This window comes from Seriola dumerili, unplaced genomic scaffold, assembly GCF_002260705.1.
Source record: "Seriola dumerili isolate Sdu_G_001 unplaced genomic scaffold, Sdu_1.0 BDQW01000291.1, whole genome shotgun sequence".
Lineage (NCBI taxonomy): Eukaryota > Metazoa > Chordata > Actinopteri > Carangiformes > Carangidae > Seriola > Seriola dumerili.
Window position 1 is genome coordinate 3,022,316 of NW_019174546.1, and position 27,722 is coordinate 3,050,037.

Below are 27,722 nucleotides of genomic sequence, written 5' to 3' on the forward strand. Positions count from 1 at the left end.
CTTGGCCAAGTGAAGACACTGAACACGATCATGTGAAGCTTGCACACAAATTCTCTCATTTCAATTGGCAAAATGAGTAATATTGCAGACTGTACAGACAGAATTGAGGCATGTGTGTGTAATAAGTTTGCTTATAAGGCTCCAGATCGAGGCGGCATGAACGTGAGAGTAAGTTGTTTTCCTCCAAGCGGTGATGTCATGACACCACAGTTTATTCTGAAAGCTGAGCCTGTGTCCTGAGGCTCAGACAAACTATCTGAGCACAAACGATGAAGGTAGAGACCCTTCACAGCCGGGGAGGGAAGAAATACGCCCACCGTGTGAAAAGAGAAAGATGATACCTGTATTTAAAGCTCATAAAGCACCTAGTTGTCATGATATTCACATGTAGTCAACTAAACTTTCTAAGGCTGTGCTACCTAAAGCTGGACCTTGCATCCAGGCCAGGTTTAACGCTTTGTTATTTTTACTCCATTTGATCAGTGGTGGAAAGTAACTAAGTACATTTACTTGATGCTGTGCTTAAGTACAGTGCAGGGGAGTATTTCCATTTTCTGCTACTTGATGCTTCCACTCCACAACATTTCACAGTGAAATATTTGAATATTGTACTTTTTACTCCACTACATTTATCTGTTTGAAAGCAATAATTACTAATTATTTTGCAAATGTTAATTCTTCACACAAAAGCTAAGAACACTTATTATTGAATTGTTGAAGATGAACCTGCCAAATGTTACATAAAGTATTATATAAATGTTCTCCACCTTGGCTATTTGCAACATTAAAATGCTGCTTATATGTTTATGCATCAGTATTAACAATCCAATGATACCTACATGATAATTTAACACTGATATGAACCATAATGAGTACATATACTTTTCATTCAAGATTTTGAATGGAGGACTTTAACTTCAGTAAAAACATTTTGAATACCACTGGGTTTGAAGAGTGATGTGGGGAATTTTTTTTTTTTTTTTTAGAGGCTTTTTTTTTTTTTTTTTTAGAAGGCTCATTAACATGCAGGTCATGAAAAGAGCTTTTCAGTTATTGCATCTAAAAGTCATAAACTGTGGTCTAACTCTGTGACCAACCACTACGCTCATGTCTCCACACATTCTACGTTCATATTAGTGGTCAGTGTAATATATTACACAAATGTAGTTTATTTTTATGAGCACATTTCCTGTGTTTTTTCTGTATTTAATGACTTCTCTGCCTGCCGGGACCTGGATTTCTCATTTGGATAAATCATAGTATGACAACAGCCAGTGGTTTACGCAGCAGACATTATTACTTTTACAGGACTGAGCATGATTGCAACTTCAATTAAATCTGTGATCTCTATTAAAAACCTGTTTAATTTTATGAGTTGTACAAAGGTTTTTTGTTTTGTGTTTTTTTCTTGCAGAATGAGATAAACAAATCTCACATTTCCCACTCTGAGTGGCACTCCAAAATGACTTTTTCTGGAGATGCAGAACTTAGCTCATTGGTGAGCATTAAACCAAAGAGGAATTGTTCACAGTGGCTAAGTTCAGCATCTGACATGAAAGAATGAACTCCCAGCATAGACCTGAGAGCCCCGGCCCTGCCCAGACAGAGAGGTGAAGGAGGTAAAAGGATGCGCGGGATGAAAAGCAAGGGCACCTGCGCTGTAAAGCAAAGAGGAATGCTGTAAAAGTCTCTGCATGTCCAGACACACTGTATAGTATTTGGTTTCTTTTGATTTATGGGGGGGTTTATGAAGAAGGAGAAGAAAGGACGATGGATGACAGAAGGTCTAGTCAGTATGATTTGTGAGGCGGAGTTTTCACAGTTTTCCTCTGACATTAGCTCATCGTCAACACTCTGCTTTGGAGAGGAGTGTCACTTAACATTGTATAATTTCTGAGATAAAAGTATCACTGCTGTGTCAAATCCACATTTCCTTTGCTTTGCAGGGTTTAAAAATAGAACCATCACATGCTTTCAATCATTTTGGGAATGTGCTAACAAGGTTTTTTTTTTTGGGTTGTGTACTCGTGTGCCTACTGAACTGGATTCAGTGTGTCTTTGCAGAACTGGCTCAGTCCAGCAGGAACAAGAGTGACACCCAATGAGACACCATCAGTGTTTACATCGTCCTCATTAAAATGATCACAGTGAATGACCACAAACATGTTTATCACAGCAGGTGTTTCCAGAAGTGATGAATTTGCCGTTCTGACACATAGAAACGATGTGTGTGTGCTTCTATCTCTATGTGTATATATGCATGTGTGCCCTAATTTGTCTTCCTGTGTGGGTGAATCTGGCTGCCTCTGCAGGTAGGCGTATCAACAGCAGCTGATTTGTGCTGAGTAACACTTTACGTTGCCTCTCTTCATTCCTCACACTATAATAAGCTGTCAGTGTGTCTGCATGCTTCTTCACCAAATTGGGATACACCGGCTCAACACCTCTGCAGTCGTTATACACCTGAACGGACAGGTGCTGTGTTAGCATAAGCAAAACTGGTCGTCATACAACATGATATTGATTTTGGATGTCCTCACTTGTCAGGGTGTCGTGTGAGCAATTACTTTCCACCTTGGGCCATCTTCCTGTGGACTCGTTCATTAAAAACAAAAATTGCAGACATGGTCAAAAATTCATGGAACTTGCTGCTGAAAAAAGAAAAAAATTGAACTGGTATAGATTTTCACATTGATTTTCAATGATTTCACTGTAATAACTATATACTAATATCTGCAGTGCAGCTAGACGACAGATGAGACTTTTTATTTAATCATTTGTGTTGATTTTTTCTGCTAAAACTGTGCAATTCAGCTTATTATTTCTCAAATAAAGGTGTAGAGTAGAGTGAAGTAGGCTTATGGATTTCTACATGTTTCTTCTTGTTCTTGTCAAAGACTGTGCCTTGCTAATGATTAAAATATCTGCACTCAGTGTGGTAAAAATCTGTTGTCAAACATCATTGGTGGTACTATACGCAAGGTAGCCGGCTGATCTTCATTTAAATTGACTGAAGTTAAGTGATAAGAACACCATGGTTAATAGCAAAGAGAGGAATATGTGCATTTGTGCAGGGACGATAAAATATACATATATACAGTACATCACATCTCAGGCCAGCTGTGGCAGCAGAAAGTGTTCCAGTGATTCAAAATGAACTAAAAAATTATGAATCACAGAAAATGAAACCAAAAGACCAGATGTTGTCCATATGAATGCTAAAGAGGTGTTGATTTGTATACACAACATGGGCAAAATTCAGCCTTGTGTGACAACACAGTAAAATTCACCAAGGTTTACTGCATATTTCTATTGATTTGCATTATATTATACATGTGTTGCTTTCATTATATCAACACATTTATTAAAAAATATCCTTAAAACAAATATCCTATGGAAATAGACCAAAGTTGAGTAAGATAAGGTAACTATAAAATAAAATAAACTAAACACTACTGACTGCCACATGCTCATTATAACGCCCATAATAGTCCAACAGGATTATTTACATTATTTAAAAAAAAAAACATCACATGATGCTGTAGCAGCTGTGCAAGCCACATATTGTTTCACATAAATCCCCATTCCCCTTATAAATTAATATATTTTACACTATTTTCCCAGACCCTCTTAAAAAAAACTTTATTTTTAGCTGCTACTTTCACAAGATGGTTTGAGGCCAAAATGTTAATTAAAACTGTCAAAAGGATTTGGAGCCTCTGCAACAGCTTTAAGAGTGTAGACTATTTTGTGGCTGGTTCTTTTACATACCTTTTTAGTCATTTTGTGCATTTTGTAATCAGTTCTGCTTCTCTTTTTAGTGGTTTTGTATGTCTCCTTGTGGTTGTCTCACATTACTTTGTGCTCATTCTGCATCTCTGTGGTTGTTTTATAACACTTTGTGATCATTTTGCATCTCTTTTTAGTGTTTTGTGTGTCTTTGTGGTTGTTTTTACTTCACTTTATAGTCATCTTTTTGGTCATTTTTTGTCCCTTTCTTGTTGTCACTTGATTGCTTTTCCATCACTTCACACTGGGCCTCCCAGGCACGTGTAGTAATGAGTAATGTGTAATATGTGTGGTGAGTTGATTGTAATACCCCAGGCGCCCAGCAGAGGGCGCCCCCAGCCCACCCGTAATAACGAATGAGGTCAATTAAACTATTGACTCGTATCGTTCTCGATTAACGTCTCTCTATGTGAAAGTGTCGCCTTGTCTCTCCGTAGTAAAGTCCCGTGCGGTGTTTTTTCTCAGCAGTTTTATCTCCTGTTAGCTAAAGGGTGACATCTTTCAAGTCAGCGAAGGGAAGACTATCACTTTAGTTCCATCTCGTCGACGTGTGTGTGTGTGTGTGTGTGTGTGTGTGTGTGTGTGTGTGTGTGTGTGTGTGTGTGTGTGTGCGTGTGCGGGTGCGTGTGGAGAAATCTAGGAAGTAACGTTAGCCCAACTTTTCGACAGGGACAACAAGGAGGAGACGCTAATCCTCAATATCTCAAAGAAACTGTGATTTATTAGAGCAATGACGACGCCGAAATGCTGGGAAATAACTTTTTCATAATTTCAAACGGTGCATAAGCAGTTTCCTGGCTCACCTTTTCTGGGAAGCTCAGGTGAAGAAGGTTTTTTTTTCTTCCTGAAGTTGTGTGACTGGAGTTCGTTAACGCTAAACGGAGGTGCAGAAATTCGTATTTCCTCTTCGGTGTCGGGTAATCGAGTAATTTTGGCTTTTAAAGATGAAATGAGTGTTTTTTTCTCGAAAGGTAAGACTTATTCTTACATTTTAGTCCAGTTTGACTCTTATTACTGTTTCACATGTCACCTGGCCGGGGGTGTAGTGGGTGTAAGTGGGAATTGTTATGTGGACTATTGTTGATGCAGTAGCTATTTATATGCTGATACTTTGGATGGAAATGAGGGGAACAGGGAGACCTGCTTCAAGTCTTTTGTATAGCTTTTCAAAAGAAAAAAGCTTTTCAAACCAAAAAAGCTTCATTTTACTGTAGTAAAGTGTAAAATGAGGTGTCACTCGTACTTACTCGTACTTTTAACTTAATTTCCACTGTCTGTCCTTCATTTTAAACTGGTAACATTTGGTAACATTATGTATGGGTTTCTACAGTGGATGCTGGCAGAGAGTTGGGGCAGTGAGTTATGCTGAAGCCTGACTCTGTATCAGGATGAGCACTACAGATGGAGCTGGGGCCCCTGACCAGGATGGAGAGACCCGTGTTGTGCAGATCTACCCTAGGGTGTCCCAGAACACTGCTGCCTACTGTCCCCTGCAGGTCAGCTTTGGGGACACGGTGAAGTCGGTCATCCACAATGCCGTGGTCACTCTGGGGCTGGACTCCAGCAAGACGTACTGCCTCCTAGAAGTCAGACAGGTCAGTGGAGAGGAGAGGCTGCTGGAAGCTGGTGACTGCCCTCTGGAGAGAGTCCTGCTGTGGCCACCACAGGCACAGAGGTGGCACCCTCAGAGCCAGGGATACCACTTCATCCTGCAGCAGCAGCAAGCCAACAATGGAGACAACCAAGAAGAAAACAGAGAGGACTATGATGACCTCTGCAACCTCCAATCTGTGACTGAGCAGAGTATTCTGGAAGTTTTACGCCAACGCTTCTACAAGTTAAAAATCTACACCTATGCCAGCAACATCCTTATCGCCATCAATCCCAATAAGTTCCTGCCTGTTTACTACAACCCCAAGTATGTCAAGATGTATGAGAACCAACCACTGGGCAAACTAAGCCCTCATATATTTGCAATAGCAGACGTGGCCTTCCATACGATGCTGACCAGGCAGGTTAACCAGTGTATTGTTATATCTGGTGAGAGTGGCTCGGGGAAGACTGAAAGCAGCAGTTATCTCATCCACTGCCTGACTGCACTGAGCCAGAAGACGTACTCCACCGGGCTGGAACGGACCATTCTTGGAGCAGGACCGGTGTTAGAGGTAGGTGACTGTGAGGTGAAGGTGACCACTTCCTGATCCCACTGACACCCTCTTCTGATGTAGCGTTTCACCTTGTGAACTTTGTAGAAGCAACAAGACTTCAAAGAGAGTTGCTCACTTCTGTAGTTTCTCACCATCTGAATCTGATATCAAGCACACACAATTATTACCTTTTCATAACTCTTTGATTCAGATTCGATCCAAAATAATCAGTCAATCAGTGGAAAATTTATCAACAACACTATGATTATGATGATCAAGCAAAACTGTCTAACAGTTCTGCTTCAAGGTTCTCAGATGATTGGATTTAATGCTGAATATGATTGCAAATAGAATATCTTTGTATTTTAACACAGTTGGTTGGACAAAACAATTTGAAAACGAGAAACATATTTGAAGACACTTGGATGGCTCTGGGAAATTTCTAAACATCTTTTGGGCCATATCCAGCTGTAAACCCTCAAAACTGGAGCTGCAACTAATGATTACATTCATTGATAATTAATTAATATGATTATGATAGTTCTCAATTAATTGTCTGTTCTGTCACAAAATAGTGAAAAACTGTCATTTCAACTTACATGTGTTAGGGTTTTTTTTGCAACCACCAGCTCAAAACCAATGAGAATGTTTCACTCGATTCAGTTCCAGATAAATTTAATTTGTTCAGAAAAATGCCACACCTTTTCTGGCCCCAGCTTCCTAAATATGAGTAGTTACTGCTTAATATTATTGCAAATTAAATATTTTTTTGAATTGTTTTGAGACTGTTGGTTGGTCAAAATAAGCAAGTTGAAGATGCCCCTGGTGACTCTTTATTAAAAACAAATCTACATACATTTCAGTTGCAAACCCTCTAAACTGTCTTTATCTGTCACATCACTAGAAACCAAATTGCTTGTGCTGGTGGTTTAAGAACCCCCAAAGGATGCTGGTGTTTTCAGTGTAGCTGACACAACTCAACACAAGTCCTTGATTGATTTTACAGAATGATTATCTTGCTGATTTAACTAGCTGATCTGCTTCTTATGAAAATATATACGAAGTGCCTGCTCTCGTCTCATAGACTTATTTTTGACACGCTACTCACTATTGTGCAAAAACAGAAACTGGCAATGAAGAAAGAATTCTCTTTATACAGGAAATGTATGTTAGAACTATGTGTTTTGCACATCCTGCAACAAAATAATTAGTGTAATTGACAATAACCACGAAAAGCTGTATCATCCACACCATGAAGGTCTCAGTGATGTTTTATTAGTTGTATATCTCTTAAGATAAACTGCAACAAATGAAGGATGATCGTAAAGAGCCATAAACATGTCCCAGTTTGACTAAGAAGGCGGCAAACCTGTGCTGCTGACCATGCTGAATTTTAATGAATGCAATAAATTCAAATATCAGCTTTTCCATAGTTTGTTTTGCGATATTTCTCACACATTCTGGAGTTTCCTCAAATTTTCTCAAATTTAGAAGCACAAACGTGCAAAAGTGTTTGTCAAGTGGGAATTCACACTTTTCTTTTTTTTACCACGTAGCTTAAATTTCACTCTCACAAATTTATGTAAAATGATGTCTCTGTTGTTTCTGTGGCTGTCACAGTAGCTCTGTCAATGAGTAGCAGAACACTACATTCGCCCACATGTCGCTGTGATCTCTGCTTTCTGTTTCAGTTGTCTGTTGAATTACGAAACATGTTTAAAAAAATAACTGACACGAAACTAGGCCACATGCTTTTCTACAGAAATACCTGCCTCCTTGGAACTTTATAGGGGAAAAACACACTTTCTTTCTTTCTTTCTTTCTTTCTTTCTTTCTTTCTTTCTGTCTTTCTTTCTAAGTCTGTCTTCAGTGCTCAAGGCCTGAGAACAGATCATGAAGTGGGAAGCAAGGAATTAGTTGGTTTCACTTCATTTAAAATATGGTATTCTGAAACAAAATCACTTGTCATACTTGTTTTTGAAAGTGCTGTTTGTGGCTCTTCACTTAGCACCATTTAAATCTGCTCTGGCTACCAATACATAGAAACTGTGTAGGAACAGAAGGTGTGTGGAGACCTGTTGTACCAGAGTATTTCAGTACAATCTCTATCTATCAATAGACCATCTAACCTTTTACACAGACGATCCTGGCCAACTTGTTACAAATCACACCCCCACACACAATCCCAAGGGGCGGGCCTTTAATTAGACAGTGACTAAATTTGGATTCCTCCTTTGTCTAAAAAAGTCGTACAAGTTTTTCTTTTAAATAAGCAACAGCTTAAGTATTTTTCTCTGTTAAATGATCTCACTGGCATTTTCTTGTTTTGTGCTCCCAAAAGGAAGAGATTTGACGTGAGGAGCGAGAGTGTTTTTTTTTCTTAACTGGGAAAATGGGGAACAAGCTTACTGCAGACAGAGAGAGTCATGCTATAGCAGTTTGCCTGAGGTTTAACCAGAGGAAGCTACGCACAAGTGTTAAAACTAAAGCTGAATATCAATGGAGGTCAACCCGAGGCCTATTTCCAAGATTGCTTCCGTAGTAATGAGGATCATTTGGTGTGTTAATCAGTTGTTAGGGGGTTTCATGGTTTTGTAGTTTGGCTGCTTTTTGTCGTCTTGGGATTTCCTCAATCATGAGTCACATCCTGCTATACTTGTTCTTTTTTTTATCTGAAATCAAAAAGCATGTCTTCTTTTTCTTTCCCTCTAATTTGTCATTAAAAGTTATCTCACAGAAACTAGGTGCGATTTTGAGCTCTGGTGCCAGAAAACCGCCACTGACTCATAAAGTATGTTGTATGTTTGTTTTTGTTTCTCAAACCAGGGAAAAACAATTTGCAGTTTTTAGCCAGCAAGTGATGGCACCTTGCTTTCATTAAGTATGGTGGTTGCCCCATTGACTGAGTGGTAGTTGCTGGAGCTTTTTGTTTGGTGGTGTTGATCAGGAAGCAGAGTGCTAAACTCCACAGGGGGAATGTGCAGGGTGTTGCCTCTGAGGGAACACCAGAAAGAAAGGAGAAACAGGAACGTGTCAGAACAGGATCATCCAGTCTGCAGGCAACCCTACACAACAAAGTGTAATTCTCTTCCTCTCTCTCTTTCTGCTTCAACTCCATTCTCACAAATGCACCGTTTCTCCCCCTCTTCTCCTTTTGTTAAACTGTGTTTCAATTCAAGGGATCATAAATTCTTTCTAGTCTGCATTTGAAGAACATATTCATTCCCATTTCCCATATCCTGTCCCATTTAAAAGGCCTCCCCATATTCGACCAAGAAGTGCAGCGTTATTTTGTCTGAATTCATAGGACATTACTGGTGTGTCCTTTCTTGTCTTAAGTGTCCCATAATCCATTGCGCATCATTTGCATCAGTTGTTTTCAGTTGTGTTCAGAAGATCCTTGGTAACAACAACAACAAAGCCAGGAAATATCACATGATCATATAATTTAGTGATCATTGATAACTGAGGAATTTCCCAACCTTGGGTTTGGTGTCCCCCCTAAGGACGATTAACAGGATAGGAATGGGAATGTAGTCTCAGATTTTTGGACCCCACTGTATGTCCAAGATAGAGGGATGTGAATGTTGTACTAATGCAAACCCTGGGTTTTTGAGACAAAGACTGAATAGAGGAACAAGAACAGAAAGCATGAACATGATAAATGAGGACTGATCATCATCCCTACATTCCCTCCAGCAGCATAGCTGAGTAGCAGCTTGTTTAGACTTCTGTTTGGGAGTGATAAAAAAGCAAATCAAGTTTTTCCAGCAGAAGTTTCTCTAGGTCCAGAGGTTGGTGGAGCAAGACTGTATTTCCCAGGCATGCAGCCACATGTCTTCTTTTATGTCCAGCTCTTTTTCCCACCGTTGTTTTTACAAAGTATGCAGTGTCCTTATTCAGTGATCTGATGCCAGGGTAGAACTTTCTTATTCTTAAAAGTTTTTCTGAGTTATAAGCATCAATACATATATAAACAACAAATGCTGGTTCTCTTGGATAAGAACCTTTGCTTTTCTTAGTTTTTCAAAACGAATTATACACCTATCAATACCTCTGTTATTTACCACCTTGTTGGTAGTTTTTTTGAAGCTGGATTCCTGGTAATAAACTTTGAAATTTTTGACTTTGAGTGGTTTGCACATCTGCCTGAATGCATTAGTTGTTTGGGTCTCTGTAGAGGAGAGGCAAGTTCTTCTGAGCCTATACATAGAGCGAGCCTATAGAGAGAAAGAAACAGGTGTTTGCCATGTCCCAGTTTAGGGACTGGATCCCCTAAAGGATATGATTATAAAGGTGGGTCCTTCAGAGAATCTAGCCCCTGAACTGGGAGATGGCAAACACCTGTTTCCCTCTCTCTACCACATACCCTCTTTGCTTTTATTCTCTCCACATTCCTTTCATTTTTGTCCTGCTACATCTGCATCTTCCTTTAGATAACTTTGATCGATCTGGTTGAACGCGTGTTTGAGAAATCCTACACTTCAGTGTATTTACAAAATGTTCACTAGGAAAGGAACATTCCAGCCATTCAGTGCTGTACCTGCCAACGTGTGCACGGTACAGTATGCAGATCTGTCTCACTGTCTACATAGGCATTACCCTTGCGTGTTAAGACACGGCCCTCAGCATAGCTCACACAGGAATGAAGTACAAGGATACATTTCGAAGCTGAAATTTGGATCAGTTTGGATTTTTCTTTTCCTTTGGGAAGGGTTAAAACTTGGGAAGTAGAGGCTGATCCAGAGTCATCAGAAGCTATTAAGCACTCATAATCCTGTATGTGTCATTTTACCCATTGACTTTGCGTGGGTGGAGTCTGCTGTGCTATTGATAGTGAACCTTAGATACTGTTTCTATTGTGTCACAGAAAAACAATCCATGCAATGTTCCTGCAAGGTCTCCAACTAGTGATTATCGTATTTATGGATTATTCTGTCAAGGGCAACAAAATAATTAAATAATTGATTTAAAATAATAAAGCTGAAACAATTAGCTGATAAAGGTGTTATTCAACTATTTTGACAGTCGTCACCGATATCAGTTTCTAGTTGCAGCTTCCCCAGTAAAAAGATTTGTTGCTTCTTTTTGTTTAATGTATTAGAAGCTAACTAATATCTTTTGGGTATTTAGGCTCTTGGTTGGACACAAGACATTTTCAAACAAACCGATGCATGTTTTTCCTGACATGTTTTTGCACAGAACCATTTATCGATTAATTGAGAAAATGATTTATCGATAATGAAAATAATTATTAGTTTCAGCCCTATTCATAAGAAACAGAATTAAGCTGAAAATCCTCAGATGTGGGAACCAGCTAATGTTTGGCATTTTAACCTGATAAATACTCAATAATTAGTCAACTATTAAGCTAGTGGTCCGTTATCTGGTGTTTGCCTAAACAACTCATAGTTCCTTCCCAACAGCTGGTGCATTTCCCATATTTCCAATGTTAACGGGGAGCCATAGTGATAGCTTTGTACAAGTAGCCCTTTGTTGATCCTTGATTGATAATTTTCACTGAAATGTTAAAGACTTATCTTTTTAGCTTAACTTTCTCTTAAACCTATTTATTTATATATTTATTCTGATTTCAGTGATTTTACTGCTTCAAGCATGTATTCCTTAAAGGTGCTGTATAAATAAAGCTTGATTTGATTATGGCGGTGTGTTTAAATTATAATTTCTTGTCAGTGTTTGTTAGCCAAGCAGCCCAGCATATGCAAAAGAATAATCATCATATCGAAAAACGAATAGATTTTCAAATTTATGCGATTGTATCTTCATGTTTCATAACATGAACATAACATTTTGATAGTTCCCACTGTTATTGTACTTGCTGTATTGTCTCATTTGTCTTAATACTGATTAGTTTCCACATTTTGTTTTAGACTACACTCAATACAACATTAGTTCCCAGTTGGACCAACTTGATCTTTGCTGTTGCATAAGATTGCTCCCGGATACCATGCCCTGCAATCCACAAACCAAATTGATTTACTTGATAGCTCACAACAGACATTTACAGTGTTTAGGTCTGGGTGCCAGTGTCTGTGACAAACCTGCCCGCAAATTTGTCTGTTTATTTTAGTGAAAACTTATGTTCCCTGTGCTTCAAACAGGCCTTTGGCAACGCCAAGACCGCAGAGAATAACAACTCCAGCCGCTTTGGGAAGTTCATCCAGCTCAACTACCTGGAGAGCGGTGTCATCAGAGGGTGAGGCGCCATGTTTTATTTCTCTCACCAACCTTCTGTACTCCTGTAGTGAAGCTTAAAGGCTTCTACACAGCTGAGTTTATCTTGGTTGATATATTTGTTTAGTTTCACAGTTCATTTTTCTTCTTATGTCATATTTGGACAATGTTGGCAACTTCACCAAAGCTCCACAGGTCTTGTTGACATTCCCTGCTTGTGTGTCTCTTGTAGGGCAGTTATTGAGAAGTACCTACTCGAAAAGTGCCGCCTGGTGTCCAGAGATAAGAGAGAGAGGTATAATGACGACTCACTTAAATGGCATTTCAAATCCTCAGAGAAACACTGATAATTTGCATTTTAATTCAAAATCTGGGCATGGAAATTAGTCTCTCCTGTCTGATAACAGCCTTCGTCACACTATCACCAATTTGTACTTGCAGCCTGATCTGTTGTAAAGGCCATTAAAAGCAGACCGCACACAAAACACACCTTTACAGCTCCCTGTGCCGTGAAAGTTTGCATTGAAATGAAATCTGCATGAGACCTAATTAACTGTATCTGCGCTCTGTGGCCTCTGACCTGCAGGAACTACCACGTGTTCTACTACCTGCTGGTGGGAGCGTCCAAAGACGAGCAGGAGGAATTTCATCTGTTAAAGCCACAAGATTATCTCTACCTCAAGCAGGTACCTTTGATCCATATTCTTTACAGCAGCAGTCAGGGAGGACAGGGAGGACTAGCATAGGGCGCAATGTGTCATTTGATGTTATCAAATGGGGGAAAACCAGTGGTAGATGTTTTATAGAAAGAGAACCACCGTATCTTGAAAATCTCAATAGTAAATTATAGCATATCAAAGCCCTCCCTGTGCAGTGGATAAACAGACACTCACATAAAACTATAAAACTGCTCTTCAGTCTGCAGTGCACCTGTTTTCCTCACAAATCATTTTATTATCTTGACAATTTAAGAACATGTCAGCCTCTAACATGTTTAATAAGGTTTCAGTGAACATACTGACACTTTAAAAGTTTTTGCTGTCATTTGATTGAACTCAGGTTGAACTCAGGTGTGGAATAAAAAATGTCTGGTTTCTGGTGTGTTTGATTTAATTAATGTGACACTGTAACATTAAGTACCATGAATTTCCTCTGCCATTCCAGTTGAGGACCTGTTGTCGCCTTTTTTGTTGTTTGTAGCTTTTCATTATTTATTAATGGATGCGTTCCAGCTGAAGTCATGAGTCATGGCTAATGCTCATAATAAGCTGTATTTCTCTTTAATTTCCCTTGCTCACACACTATAAAATATATTAAATATAAAGAAAGCCTCTGAGTTGAGTGAGGTGCAGTGTAATTTGCTGTCAGTGACACTGAATTAAATGTCTAGGTTTGTGTATCCCTGATGATGCAGAAGGACTCAACTCAACAGCATAACTGTTTCCAGTCTTCAGCTTTGGAAACTGAATTACAGGTGTCAACACAACCTGGCAAATGTAAACTAATCAAAGCAAGTCAATGTATTCATAGAGCACACAAGCGGTTTACAGAGAGATGGCAAGTGAAAAATCAATAGAGTATGAGATCATTTGGATAAATTTATGGAAACACAAAAGGTGTATTTCACAGAACTAATGCGTAATACAAACCAGTGTGACCAGTCAAAAAGGTGAAGAAGAGAGACTATTCAGTTGATCTCTTTTCTACATTATTGATTATGTGTGGACAGTTTAGATTGACATGCATAGATCTCTGTGGCTATGCTTAACATTCACCCCTGTCTCTTTCCGTGTCCTCTCTGATTATCCTGCAGCAAGACCTCCAAATAGATGATGAGGAGAAATTCAGGCAAGAGTACAAGAGGCTCCATCAAGCTATGGAAATGGTCGGCTTCTTGGCCTCCACCAAGAAACAGTATGTATGGTTTGGATAATAAACAACACAAGTGAAATGCTGTAGGCTGGAGTCAAACTGAGCAGTGTATACCTACCTTTTTAGGAAAAGTCAACAAAAGAGTAATTGCATCGTTGTAAGAGGTGCTTGCATAACAGATGTTACTTGGAAATGTCCAGTGCTTAAACAAAGTGTTTGCAAATAATAATTAGCTTGTCATTCAATTAGCTCGGGAATTTTCATCAAGGACAGAACCGTACATGCCAGAGGGTTTGGAGTGAATATTATTACAGTACAACTCACATACTTGGTCCTCTAAAAGGGTGAAGAAGGCTAAGAAATATTTACTGTACACAGTCCAGCACCGTTTCATTTTTCAGTCGGACAGTGTTCGCAGTCTTTACATTGACGTTGCACAGTTTTGAGTTAGCTGTACCAATCTAAAAACTGTGCAGGTTGGATAACTGGTGTGCATTTTAACTAAAGAGTGTCTAAAAGTTTCTGCTTTCTTTACTGGTGTCAATAACAGGTCAGGGCTTGTCAAGGCAAGCAGGAGAAAATGCACCAAGCATGTCGGCAAGTGCATGACAGCCTTGGGACACATCGTACACATAGCAGTGCTAGCTGTATAGTTTGTAACCTGTTCAGCTTGGTCCCTCTGGTGAATAACCACAATGAAGCTGTAACTGTTTATGTGAATCACTCTACACAGCAAAGTAAATATAAACAGTCTATAATGGCATATATTCCTTACATGATGAACTAATTCAGTAACTCTTGACCATGTACAGCTTGTTTTAGGCTTTGTTCCCTAAAGTAGCAGATGAGATATATCAATATAGAAAAATAGCAAACATTAATATCATCAACTATTCAGTACTTCTAGCTACTACAGTACTAGATGTACTTGCTCAAAGTCAACACTGATATGTTTATATCAACAGAGAAATGTTTGGTCTACCAGACACTTGTTACTTGGCAACAAATGCACAAGTTTCACATCAGCTGAGTTGTTACTGGCAAGGCTGTAAAAAACAAAAAAAAGAAAGACAGACAGAAAGATATCAAAAGATACAAAAGTCAGAATAAAGTATGTATGAGAGTGTGAGAAATGTTATCAGGCATCATAAAGTTAGAGCATGCTAAACTGGAGCCTGAAACCGTAATCCCAATATGAAACAGGTCTCTCAAATTTGTTGTTGAACTGGATTTTGTAATCTAAACTGTTCACAAACTTCACTAAAAAACAACTGTGCTTTTTAAAAGTTAAAATTCTACAGTATATACGTATCTGCTCCAAGCTACGTCACTCATGTTGCTAGCAAACAAATTGAAGTACTTAAACACAAAATCAGTGAGGCTGATCAGTGATAAAAATGTTTATTCAAAAAACAACCACGCTCCATTTAATCAGGGTGGAATTTAGCACTGCATTCAGCTGTCCTCCTCGTCCACATTATGCTACAACTGAGGACCTCCAGTATAGCTGCCAGGTGTGCTATGCCATCTAAAAGCCACTTATGCCATCTGTTTGTGTGTCTTTGTACCTGCAGCATATTTTCCATCCTCTCTGCCATCCTTCACCTTGGCAATGTGACGTTCACAGTCTCAGAGGACACTCAGGACCTGGAGGTCGGACCTGCTGAAGTCTTGTGTACACTGTCTGGCCTGCTCAAGGTATGTTCCTGAAGCTGGAGTTATTATATACACTAGAAATCTGCACTTAATTTCTAGTGTTGTGTTACCTCAACAAAACCCTATACTTCTGATGAAATCACAGTAACTTGAAAATATTCTCACTCATTGAGCAGAGCAACCCACTAAAGATCATCACTACACCTAAAATGCCATTCTGAATTGTTTCAAAACGAACGCTTGTCTAATACAGTAGTTGTTAGTCAGATTGATGATGTATTAATACATCAATAATGTGTTACTGTATTGTGGAGTTGTCTCTCACAATTTTCTTCTCTTTATTTATCTCTAGGTGAAAAAGGAGCGTCTGGTGGAGGCTTTGACCAAGAGGAGAGTAGTGATTGCCAAGGCCAGCACAGTTTCGAAGTACACACTACAAGAGGTATAGAGTTTAAATTTAGTATTAGGGCTGCCACTTTAGGGTTGAGAAAACTGTTTGGTGTTATAGTCTTATTGTGCATTAACTATGAGACTGAGCTGAGTTTGTGATTTGCTCTGTTTGATGTTTCTGTGCATACAGGCCTCCAAAGTGCGGGACTCCATGGCTAAGTCTTTATACAGTGCTCTGTTTGACTGGATCATCCTTCACATCAACCATGCAATGCTCAACAGACGAGACATGGAGGAGTCAATCTCTGTAAGTCACTTATAAGTATTAATGAAATGCATTATCACATTGCCAGTATACCACCTTTTGTATGTTTGTTATGAATTGTCCTGTTTGCTGTTTTGTTTTCAGTGTTTGTCCATCGGTGTCTTGGATATGTTTGGATTTGAGAACCTCCAGACAAACAGTTTTGAGCAGCTGTGCATCAACTACACCAATGAGAAACTGCAGTATTATATCAACCACAACATCTTCGAGCTTGAGCAAGTGGGTATATTTAAAGATATGTTCAGCTTTTCTCAGTTGTTTTCTTTTTCAGTTTCTTTTTTCATCACATTTGCATGAACTTGACACAGCTGGAGCTTTTTTATCTGCCCTGTTTTCTTTGTACACTATGGATTTAGTTACCTCAGGGCCCGAAAATCCTGGAAAAATCTAACAATATCTGAAATTATATTAACAAAATTGCAGATACAAATAACGACAGATACACTGCAGTGTTTTACATCATAAAGCCAGCTCCAACAGTCCTTTAAGTGCTGAAAAACTTGATGTTTTCAGTTATTTGTATTTCTTTTTTTTCTTTTATTATTTTCAAATCCAATTGGCAATAAGGAGTCTTAAAACTTGCAGGCACTATCATTACTACGTTAACTGTCTGTTCATTATGTTTCTCAATGGCTTTATTCCAGTATGTGCTGTTTGGCTGTTACTATTACCTCACTGCATCTGTGCCACAGAGTCAAATTCATTTACATTTACTTCATCTAATTATGTGATTGTGATTAAAAATTGTTCCAGGAGGATTATGTGTCTGAAGGCCTCACTTGGCAAAACATCGACTGCACTGACAACAGTGGCTGCATTCAGCTGATCAGCATGAAATCAACTGGACTCTTTGACCTGCTGGATGAGGAGAGCAAGTACGTGAACTTCGCCTGTAACATTTCACATGCCTTCATTTTCCACATTAAACATTTCATGGTTATGTTACATCAGTCAAAGAAATCAAGGCATACGCAAAACACATTTGAATCTGACGTAGTGAAAAAATTGGCCAGCCTGGCTAATCTTACAATAAACACTTAAACAAAGGGAACAATTATGGTAATTGCACTGTATTATCACAGCTGTGTCTGGTTATGTTGTGATTCATGATCTGTTTATACACCAATCTCCACACCGATATCCACAGGGGAAGTCATAGTTATTAACAAATGCATCATAACTTAGTAAGCATAATTATTAATTAATTTCTTAAATTTATATTTTTTCTGAAAAAAAGCTTCAAATTTGCTAAATCTGTATAACAGAACTGTAATATCATCATGTTATCGTTTCATTGAAAGCTAATAACTAGATGATATGGAGTTATTGCTCCAGTGTTCTCTGCCTCTTTAGTTTGTCAGTATGTTCAATTGAATAAAACAGCAATTTCTGTTGCTGTTCACATGCTCTGTTTTTTTGTTTTTTTGAGTCAGTCTCATTTTCTTTCTCAGATATCATATGTTGAAAGGGATATTTTGTCATTCTCTCTGTGTATCTTCAGCCTCCCTCAGGGCACAGATGAAACCCTGTTGGACAAACTGAGGCAGCAGCATCAGGACAACCCACTCTTTGTAGCCTCTCCAAGTACAAACCCGATTTTTGCCATCCAACACTTTGCTGGGAGTGTTGAATATCACATCAAGGTGGAGTATTAGTCCTGCACTGCAAACATCCATATTCTACAGAGTAAATCACAATTTCCCCAGCTACATTTGAAATTCAGTAAATGCACTTTCCATCATTCCACTGTAACATAATGTTGATCTGCTGTGGCCTTGTTAGATAAGCCAGTGTGGGAAAAACCTGAAAAATCTATGTGAACTAAGTGAATGATTAATGCTGCTCCCTCCCCTAAGAAGACTGTGGATTTATTGCGGAGTTTCTAATGTAATGAATGTGGGGCGCCACAGATTCTCTTTTGTATAACTACAAGCAACAGTAAAAGTATTTAATCATGATTGTTGTTGTTTTTCAGGACTTCAGAGAGAAAAACACAGAGCACATGCGTCCTGAAGTCGTATCTCTTCTACGGAGTAGTGAGCGAGCGTTCTTGCATCACCTGGTTGCGTCCAGCCCTGAGGCGCTGTTCAGATGGGGCATCCTTCGAGCCACCATTCGCATCCTCACAGTTTTCAAAAACATGGGACGCCAGCGGGCAGAACAATGTAGGTAGCTTTAGTTACTAACTGAGCCTCATTTTCAGCTGCAACCAGCAGCTAAACAATTCACTCTTGTTAATCCCAAAACTGTCGACTTGACTGTGGATATGTTTTTGCTGGAGAAAAGCTGGTTACAGCTTATCAGGAATGACACGTTTGTTTAGCTGACTTTTTCTGAATGACTCAGCCAGCCTCTTCACCATCAACACTTTTTTTCTTTTTTCTTCTTCTGTGCAACGTTCTGATGATTATATATGTATTGTCACCACAGTGGCTGCCAGACGAAGCTCCCGCAAAACCCTCAAAGAAATGAAACAGCGCAGCAGCACTGTGGACCGACTATCCAGGTAAATGTAGTACACTGGTGTGTTCATAGTGAATTTTACTGCATGTGTCTCTCTTTCACTTTCATTTTAATTTTGATACTACCAAATGTATTCAGACTGACCATGGGTCTTGAATAAACCAGGTATTTTCTGTTTAGGCTATTACCAACTGATTCTGAACTGTCTCCTGTATTTAGTCTCAGTTAGTTAGTTAAGCCGTCTTTATTCAACAAATTTCACAAATACATTCACAAATCTTATTAGAAATAGAGAGGGATGAGTGCATATCTTACCATTCATTTTAAAGTTGTAATACTTCTCCTGACATTTACAGCAACAGCCTGACTCTGGATTTCTCCTTTGATCACTCTGATGATCATCCTCTTGATGTATTTGAAGACATCTTTGCCAATTATGAAAAGAGAAAGTAAGTGCGCCCAATGCCTTTAATCAAAGCGCACTGATAGTTATATGTTATGCTTCAACTTTTCTCATGATATTTCCAGACCTATATGTTGTATGGAGACTCATTTTTTGTGTATTTTCTGCAGGAAGAGCAGAGGCGGTCGACAGAAGCAGGTCATTCCAAAGGTAAAGTGTCAGTAAAGGGTGTAGTGTTGGTGAAGCATGCTCTATAAGTCATTTCAACAGCAGAACTTAAAATTAGATGTTTTGCTTTAGACCTTGAGTTGGGCTCTTAGATGTATCTTGTTCTTGTTCTCTCAAACAGAACCTCATGGATTTGCGCTCACTCCAACATATTGTTGGTCTCACTGCGCACGACCGAACCAGCAAATCCATCTTCCACCCTCAGCAGAGAACAAAGCTATCTACAGTTAGCACTCAGTTTCAGGTTTGTCTTCTTCTTGTTTGTGTAACTTTGCTGACTATTATTGTTCTACTTCATGATACCAACTTGAATCATATGTAGTAAGTAAAGTGTCATTCCAAAATGAAATATCCTCCATGTATCTAAAGTGATGCTGACTTCTGTCAGCTGATACCTCACATCTATCCATGAAAATAGGAAACGTCCAAACTATACGTTTATGGTAAAAGAATAAATAATGCTTCATAGTCTCCTTTTTTTAAATCAACCACTACTCACCGCACCTGATGTATCACACAGGCCTCACTCAGAAAGCTGATGGAGACGATTGAAAAAGCGGACCCTTTCTTCATTTTCTGTGTTCGCTCCAACGCTGAAATGGTAACGTGTATGAATCTGTCACATCATCCTGGTAAATTTAGTCCTACATGCTGGACTGGCTAACACAGTTTATCCCTGTGGAAATGTTGTTTTTACAGAAGGAGCTGCACTTTGATGATGAACTTGTGCTACAGCAAATCAGGTACACAGGCATGCTGCAGATGGTTCACATCCAGAAGTCTGGCTACAGTGCCAAATACACATTTATGGTAAGATGAATATAAATATCCAGACGTACTAAATATTTATAAGGAATTTGAAATAAAACGGACAAATAACACTTGTATGTCAGTGAGAAGAAAGTTAATTTGCATTTCTGATACTGTTTTTCTCTTGATAACAGGAATTTGTTGACAAGTTCAGGATGTTGCTCCCAAAAGGTGCAACGGCAACTCCTGAGCACATAACCACACTGTTTGAGAGGATGAAACTGGATAAGTCCACCTACCAAATAGGAAAAACCAAGGTTAATTATATCCTTAGTATTTTATGACGATCATTATAGCTCAGTACAGCCCTGTGTATTAGAATGGCCAGAAGATAAAAGTAGTGTTGCCATGGTCAGGACACTGGGGTCATTTACCTGTGTTTCTGTAATGGGTTTTGGATTTAAATTGTTCTAAAATGACATGATATGCAGGACTTTTGTAAACATTAAAATGTCTCTTAAAGTAAACTGCTTTATTGTCACCTACTAAAAACAGGAAAGGGCTGATTTCATGCTTTACATAAAGTGCACTTAAAAGTCATATCAGTAATGTACGCAGTAAAACATTATAGTGACTACACAGGACAACTGCGCCTCCTTCTTTGATCTCATCTCGTGCTTTGTATGCCTCCATTTCATCTACTCAGGTGTTCCTCAAGCAGAAGGAGAAGCAGCTGCTCCAAGACACTCTTAACAAAGAAGTGATGCGTCACATTATCATACTGCAGCGCTGGTTCCGTACCTGTCTGATAAGATTGCACTTTGTGCAAAAGAGAGACGCCACATTAATAATACAGGTACACTTTATATTAAAACATGCTTTAGATAAAAAAAAGATACTTTCAGAAATCTCCTTAGGGGGACTGCTAGACAGATATTGGTGGTAGATATTGTGACATTACCAATTCACCCATACATGTATATGAAACTTCACTAGTTATAATAGTATTCATTTTCAGAGTTAAAGCTGGATAAAGTGACCAAAAATGAATTAGCAAACATGACAGCAGACAGAAGTTGACCGAGGATTTCTGTTGTTTCAGAGGAGCTGGCGTGAGTTTTATGAGAATCACAACCGAGCTGCTACAGTGATCCAGACTGCTTGGAGGACTTCCCTAAAGAGGTCAAAGGAGCAGTGTGAGGAGGAGGATGACAAGGAGACATCGAACACCCGGCTTGGACGGGACAGGTATACATACAACTGTACTGTTCACACTGTAGGAGCACCAGCTGCTCCTGTTGAATAAACATGTCACTCAGGTAGAGGTGAACTTGTTTTGATGTAAAAAGGCAACTGCATGATTTTAGAGTAGAAGCCAACACATACCCTGTATTATAGACTCCATCTGAACATGTAAAGTGTAAATATTGAGTCCATTTCGTTAGCATAACATGACAGGCGTACTGTGTTAATGTGCAGCATGTAAGTGCGCTGTTTACCCAACCTGACTGACTTACAGCACTTAGAAAAGCCACATTTATAAGCACAGTTTGGCTGAATGTGTTAATCTTTGAAAAAGCTATGTTCATTTTAAGCCACATGCTCAGTGTCAAAAAACATCCAGGAGTTTTTGCAACTTGATTGAATGGCCTTTACTCAGCACTTAGACATTACACTGATTGCATAGATTTCAATTCACACTTTAGATTGATCTTTCACTCTACACTCTCAACGCCACATTTTTAATTCGACATGTTTGTCTGACAGTAAATGTTGTGTTCAGTGGGTTATATGCAACAGAATGTTATTCAAAGAAAATTAGATTCTGAATAGATAATAAACCATTACCATTTATATTATGGATACAATTGCTTTGATGCCAGTCTAATGTAACTTTTTTTTACATGACAGCTTGACCAAAAAAGAGTTAAAGAGGCAGCATAAGGTGGAGCTCAGCCCCGGCAGGAACCAGCAGCTCGATTCAGTCAATGGCCAGTCTGCACAGAGGGACCAAAGCAGAGAGAAACGAGGATCCCCTCCGCCTCTGAATAGACCCCTCTCCCTCCCTCTGGACACTAAAGTTGGCAGTGATGATCACTCCACCAGCCCCTCTAAGAGCAGCTCGCTTCAGCGTTACAAAGACATGGGGGGCATTAAGGAGAAGGCCGAGAAGTGGAGGGGAAGACAGAGCGAGGGCGAACCGACAGACGAATCGAGTCCAGAAATACGACGCAGAGAAAATAGGAAAGATGAGTTTTAGTAAGTTTCTCAGGTTCTAGATTCATCAGCCATCATATATGCAACAAGCTCTTTTAATAATGAGCTTTCTTTGTGTTTCAATAATCCGAACATGTGTTTCTATTTTTCTGTGTAGTGTGTCTATCTCGTGATAACATTGTTACATCTTAAAATGTATATCTTGATGCTAACCGGTAAATGCAGAAGTGTCTTATTTTATTCCCACAATAATCCACAGCTCTGCTCTTGTTTCCAACTGAAAAACAGCCGCAAAGGGAAGTCCATGTCTGCTGATGAACTGTCCAAGATGAGCTCATCAGGCTCTGACAGCTCACCTTCTACCAATGAGGTAACCTTTGACCTTGTGTTATTAGACAATACAAAGCAGTGTGACTGCATCTTGAACTAGTTTTTCCTTCATAGTTGTTGTTTTTCTTTACAACAATTAATGTTGGTTTTGGTTTTTCTAAGTGCTGTAGTTGTATGTACTGAAAACTTATGTGAAGCCTACAAAGCCATGAATGGAGGTTCGGTACACATGAATCAAAGAAGGCCTCCCAGTCTGTGCCTCATCTCCTTTCCTGGCCCAATTAGGTCAGGGTGCGCCTCCGCAAGCAGCCCAAACGCAAGCGGCGCTTAGCCTACGCCCGCAGCGGTTTGATGATTAACTTTGGGGGCTCCAAGGAGAGTGAGTACTGGAGCTTTCCACTGCCTCCCATCAGCCCCCATCTGGCCAGTCTGAAGAGCTCGGCCAGTAGTGTGGATGTCCGGGTCAAGGTACTGACCGATTGGATTTTTTGACCGACAATGACTCTCCTGTGCATGCAGGCCTTGCATGTGTATGCCCCACATGGATCGAAGGTTTCATTGTTATGAAATGTTGCACTTCTCTTCTGCAATCCAGGAAAATAAAAAACGAACTGTTGCTTCCAAACAGAAAGAAAATATTAAAGCCATTTCCAAAGCTCATTTCTGATCTTTTTTGGTCCCTTCACCGAAATGAGCCTTGGGTCAGCAGGTTCAGATTAGACTCACTGCAGAATGTGGTGAATTGCGTTTATGTTAGTGTGTTTTTTGTTGCTTCACAGTTAAGACAGGGGTTTGAGCATCGTGGCCTCAACAATTCTAGCTTATTGCCTCATTTTCTCTCATTCAGATTATGTTTATAGTACATGCACGCCAAAAATTATCCATGAGTGTGATTATAGAACATTGTACAGTCTTTTGATTTATCAAACCATGGCTTTACTTTTATCATTTATTGAACCCATGTTCACCAGGTGATGGCAGAAATCATTGTATCTCAAATAATGTTAACATTACATCAACAAAAAATCATACTACTGGTGTACAGAGCCAATCACATCTAATAATGAATAGATGACATTTGTTGTTTAGGTCTTACTAACCTGTTTGGGCATATAAAACATGAGGATAGTAACGAAGCTTTTAAAATGGGAACTAATTTCACTCATACTAATTAGAGAAAAAAAGGTCAAAGTTGAGGTGACAGCAAGAGATAATGCAGCTCTGCATGATAAATAAAAATGGGGAAGGACTACGACTATCATGCTAATATTTTATCATGCTTATGGGGGTGTGGTGTGGTGGTGGGCGAGCTGTGGGAAGCCTTTTTGAAGAGATGGGTGCGGTCGCTGCAGGGGAACATGCTGGGGAAAGAGGACTAACTCTGTTACTTGGGACATTTGCTTTTCCAGTCTTTTAGATTTTCTCATTGACAACTGTTATATTTCAAGTTAATACATGTTTATGTTTTAATACTTTTGCAGAAACCAGCAGAACCGGATGGGTCGAGGTTCAGCCTTCCATCAAGGACTGCCAATGAGGACTCAGGACAACAGGGGACTAACCAATCACAACTCACAACTCCTGAGAAGTAAAATGCTTCACTCAGTTGAATAATGAGGAAATTATTCAGAGTTTTGACTTTTCAGAACCAAGCTATTTGTTATTAACTTGACTGATTGTGATGCTGCATGAAATTTACACAAGTTGTCTCTTCTGCAGGATTTGGTTTCTCAGTAAGTTCCTGCGGAAACGGGCACCCAAATTTTCCCCAAGCAATGACTCTCCATCAGATAAAACCGGTAACCAAAGGATTTCAAAGACTGATTCCACAAAACAGTAGCCTTAACTTGTACAGCACAGATATTTTAAATGTACACATATAGTGTACTTTGGATAAGCTGAAGCATAAACGTGAATAATTTGAGGGAAAGGTTTGTTGGAAAGAGGAAAAAAGGAAACAGTGAAGATGTTATACCCTTATGCATGTAAATATAATTTTGGTGTTTGTGTTTTGGATTGGTGTTTACTTAACTTCGTACTACTGACATGTAACACTGGTATACACACTTTTAGGTTTACTGCCATCTGGAGGTTATTTACTCAGCAACAACTGCTGTCAAACTTGGGTCTTCATGACACATCTATTTTAAAGTGTCCTGTACAGTGTTTAAACTTCTGATTCTCACATCAGACTAGTGATGCTATCTCTCCCTCTCTCACCTACAGTCACCTTGCCCAGGTACACTCCACATCCCTATCACATGCCAAACCAAAGCAGCGGGAGGGATAATCGAAACCCCACCATTCGAATCAGCCGGGCCACACGGGCGATTGAGTGGAACACCTCTCTGGACCGAGAGATCACTGACTCCAAGGAGCTGCGAAACCTGGACGAGTTCCTCGGAAACCAGGTGAGGGAAAAGAGAAGGACAGCTGATTGCTAACACATATATAACTTCTTTGCACTTTACTGTGCACTTTTATGTTTTTAATTTTCAGATAAATGGTCTGTGCCAGTTGACCCTGTAACTGTAGCTTGAGGGCACAGACACAAAGGGAGATCTGATGGTTGTCATATAGCCGAGAGTTCATTCAATTTATACAGTTTTTAAGAATAAATTCATATGATTTGTTATTTCATAATGTCATATTTATGTATTTATTTTATCTTGTCTAATTATTAAACTGTCTTCCTCTTTTTCTCCTTATTATTGTCATTATTGCTCCAACTCAGACAGATTTCTAGCATTTTGTAAAATAATTCAACCTGCCTTTACAAGATGGACAGTAAATATTGTATATAGTTTTTGATTAATCCTGTATAACTCATATTCATATTTTCCTCACCTTTGTCGTCAGGTGAATGAACTTCGATCAAGAATAAAGGAGCTGTCTCCAACAGAGAGCATCTTCCTCACAGCCACCATGCAGTTCAGAGAGACCATCAAAGGCATGTACTCCGTGCAGGTAAGTCGATGTCTTTCATTGTATGAGGAAGTAATTCAAAGCTTCATCCAGGGGAGAAAAAGTAGCATTTTGCTAACATGTCTCACTTAAGTGTCATATTGAAATCATTTTCCAAAAGCCTGCTACTAAATTCTCACAAACAAACCAAATGAAGGCGGTTGAAAGTAAAAACAGTGACTCACTGTGCTCTCCATGGGCACTTTGTTACCAACAGAAGCCCCAAATCGCCTACAAAGATCTGATGAAAGGCTACCACAACAAAGTGAACACACTAGCTGCACCCAAGAAGAAGGCAGAAGTCTCACTGGTGGTCAACCTGTTCCAGTCTGTGCTGGACGGGTTCATCAGGGGTGAAATAAAACGAGTGGAGTCTGAACCGTCCAAGGTAAATTTGGGAATTTCAGTCAGTCACCACTTTGACAATATAAACTATCACTTGCCTCAGTCATGCATCTCACTTCTGGCATCTCTTAGGCTACCAAGACGACAAAGAAGAGGAGGAAAAAGGACAAATGTGTAAGTTCTATATGTTCATCTGTACTATTAAGTTTCCTCATTATGAATTTAGGTAAAAAAATCCCAGTGTAATGTCTGTACATCTGTCTACAGCCTGATAGTCCTCTGGATCACCTGTTCAGCACATACCAGGTGAACATTATGCAGTCATGTGACTTGTGTGGCTCCTACATCTGGGGTATGGAGAAAGCCTACATGTGCAGTGGTGAGTCCAAAGAGCTTCAAGAACACAAAATATAACGCCATTTAGAAATATAGAAGTGGTACACAATTAAATTTAACTCCTTCATTTTTTCTTCTGTTTTTTATTTTAGCTTGCAAGTTAATATGTCACAAGAAATGCCTGAACAAAATCATCACAGACTGCTCAACACGGTGCGCCAGGCAGGTAGGAAAGGACATTTTTATGTCTCCTAACATCAGTTCCTCAAGATCCAGTGTCCATGAATCTCTCATGTTTCCTTTATTGTCTTTCCATGTGATAGGATGACAGTGTGCCAGGCTCCCTTCACTTTGGGGTGCAGGTGTGTGTCCTCACCAGTAAAGCCAACCCTGTGCCCATGGTGGTGGAGATGTTGCTGTTGCATGTGGAGCTAAATGGCCTCTACACTGAGGGCATTTACCGCAAGTCGGGCTCAGCCTGTCGAGCAAGGGAGCTCCACCAGATTCTGGAGACCAGTAAGAAATTTCTGAATTTTATCTTGGGAATCCAACAAATCCAGTCCGCTAGTTCAAGTTCCACATGATATGATGTTCATTGTATTATTAATTGCCATAATTGGTGGCGAGCAAGCAAAGTCATAACCAATAAACAGAAGTTCCTGTGAATTTTAAAAGTTGGAGAAAATTACATCAGCAGGGAGACACTTAAAATGTCTCAATTTCCCATATTCTATCTGTCTTATCTCTTCTCTTAGTTTGTATGTTTACTTATTTATTTTTTCTATAGTTCAAGTTTAAATTAAGGAAGGTAATAACTTAAAACTTAGAACATTTGCTGTGTTTGCTGTGCTTTTAAGCAATTATAAATTCTATACTTCTGTCATTTGTGATGGTAAAATTCTATTATCACATCCTTTGTCACCAGACTATATAGACTGAAAGGTGATTTGAAATACAAATAAAATAATGCTACATTTTGTTGTGTGTTTTATCTGTGTTTTCTTTCTTGTGGCATCAGATCCTGAGGCAGCATGTTTGGAGAATTATCCCATCCACACCATCACAGGTCTGGTGAAGCGATGGCTCAGAGAGCTACCTGACCCCCTCATGACCTTTTCCCTCTACAGCGACTTTCTGCATGCCGTGGGTGTGTAAATATTGATAGTATTTTCAAATATAAACCCAGAAGGGTCCGGTTATAAGCCCTTATCTTGCATTTGCACAAATACATTCCTGATGGATGAGCTGGTTTATACTGTTATAGATAATAATATATACAAACACAGTCAATGGTGTGGAGGGAAATGCTGTG

At 39.3% G+C, this 27,722-nt stretch overlaps 1 protein-coding gene across 7 annotated transcripts in view; it reads left to right on the forward strand.

The window, feature by feature from the left end:
- The first annotated feature begins 4,464 nt into the window (after positions 1-4,464).
- The window catches only part of LOC111231068 (unconventional myosin-IXb-like), a 28,226-nt gene continuing 4,968 nt past the window's right edge, over positions 4,465-27,722 (forward strand). For 4 of the 7 annotated variants that reach the window (XM_022758037.1, XM_022758043.1, XM_022758042.1 and 1 more), the window contains exons 1-35: positions 4,465-4,760; positions 5,120-5,954; positions 12,059-12,153; positions 12,364-12,426; positions 12,718-12,817; positions 13,945-14,045; positions 15,578-15,701; positions 16,012-16,101; positions 16,240-16,356; positions 16,459-16,593; positions 17,128-17,249; positions 17,876-18,017; positions 18,350-18,539; positions 18,805-18,880; positions 19,194-19,286; positions 19,411-19,450; positions 19,590-19,712; positions 19,989-20,069; positions 20,168-20,278; positions 20,413-20,535; positions 20,925-21,074; positions 21,321-21,466; positions 22,130-22,477; positions 22,724-22,805; positions 23,051-23,233; positions 24,247-24,353; positions 24,485-24,564; positions 24,992-25,176; positions 25,625-25,732; positions 25,947-26,117; positions 26,207-26,248; positions 26,342-26,453; positions 26,563-26,636; positions 26,734-26,926; positions 27,429-27,557. In XM_022758037.1, the coding sequence (XP_022613758.1) occupies positions 5,178-5,954; positions 12,059-12,153; positions 12,364-12,426; positions 12,718-12,817; positions 13,945-14,045; positions 15,578-15,701; positions 16,012-16,101; positions 16,240-16,356; positions 16,459-16,593; positions 17,128-17,249; positions 17,876-18,017; positions 18,350-18,539; positions 18,805-18,880; positions 19,194-19,286; positions 19,411-19,450; positions 19,590-19,712; positions 19,989-20,069; positions 20,168-20,278; positions 20,413-20,535; positions 20,925-21,074; positions 21,321-21,466; positions 22,130-22,477; positions 22,724-22,805; positions 23,051-23,233; positions 24,247-24,353; positions 24,485-24,564; positions 24,992-25,176; positions 25,625-25,732; positions 25,947-26,117; positions 26,207-26,248; positions 26,342-26,453; positions 26,563-26,636; positions 26,734-26,926; positions 27,429-27,557 (4,813 nt within the window). In that variant the 5' untranslated portion in view covers positions 4,465-4,760; positions 5,120-5,177. The remainder of the gene's footprint in view (positions 4,761-5,119; positions 5,955-12,058; positions 12,154-12,363; positions 12,427-12,717; positions 12,818-13,944; positions 14,046-15,577; positions 15,702-16,011; positions 16,102-16,239; positions 16,357-16,458; positions 16,594-17,127; positions 17,250-17,875; positions 18,018-18,349; positions 18,540-18,804; positions 18,881-19,193; positions 19,287-19,410; positions 19,451-19,589; positions 19,713-19,988; positions 20,070-20,167; positions 20,279-20,412; positions 20,536-20,924; positions 21,075-21,320; positions 21,467-22,129; positions 22,478-22,723; positions 22,806-23,050; positions 23,234-24,246; positions 24,354-24,484; positions 24,565-24,991; positions 25,177-25,624; positions 25,733-25,946; positions 26,118-26,206; positions 26,249-26,341; positions 26,454-26,562; positions 26,637-26,733; positions 26,927-27,428; positions 27,558-27,722) is intronic. The other 3 variants (XM_022758038.1, XM_022758040.1, XM_022758039.1) reach the window with 3 other exon arrangements.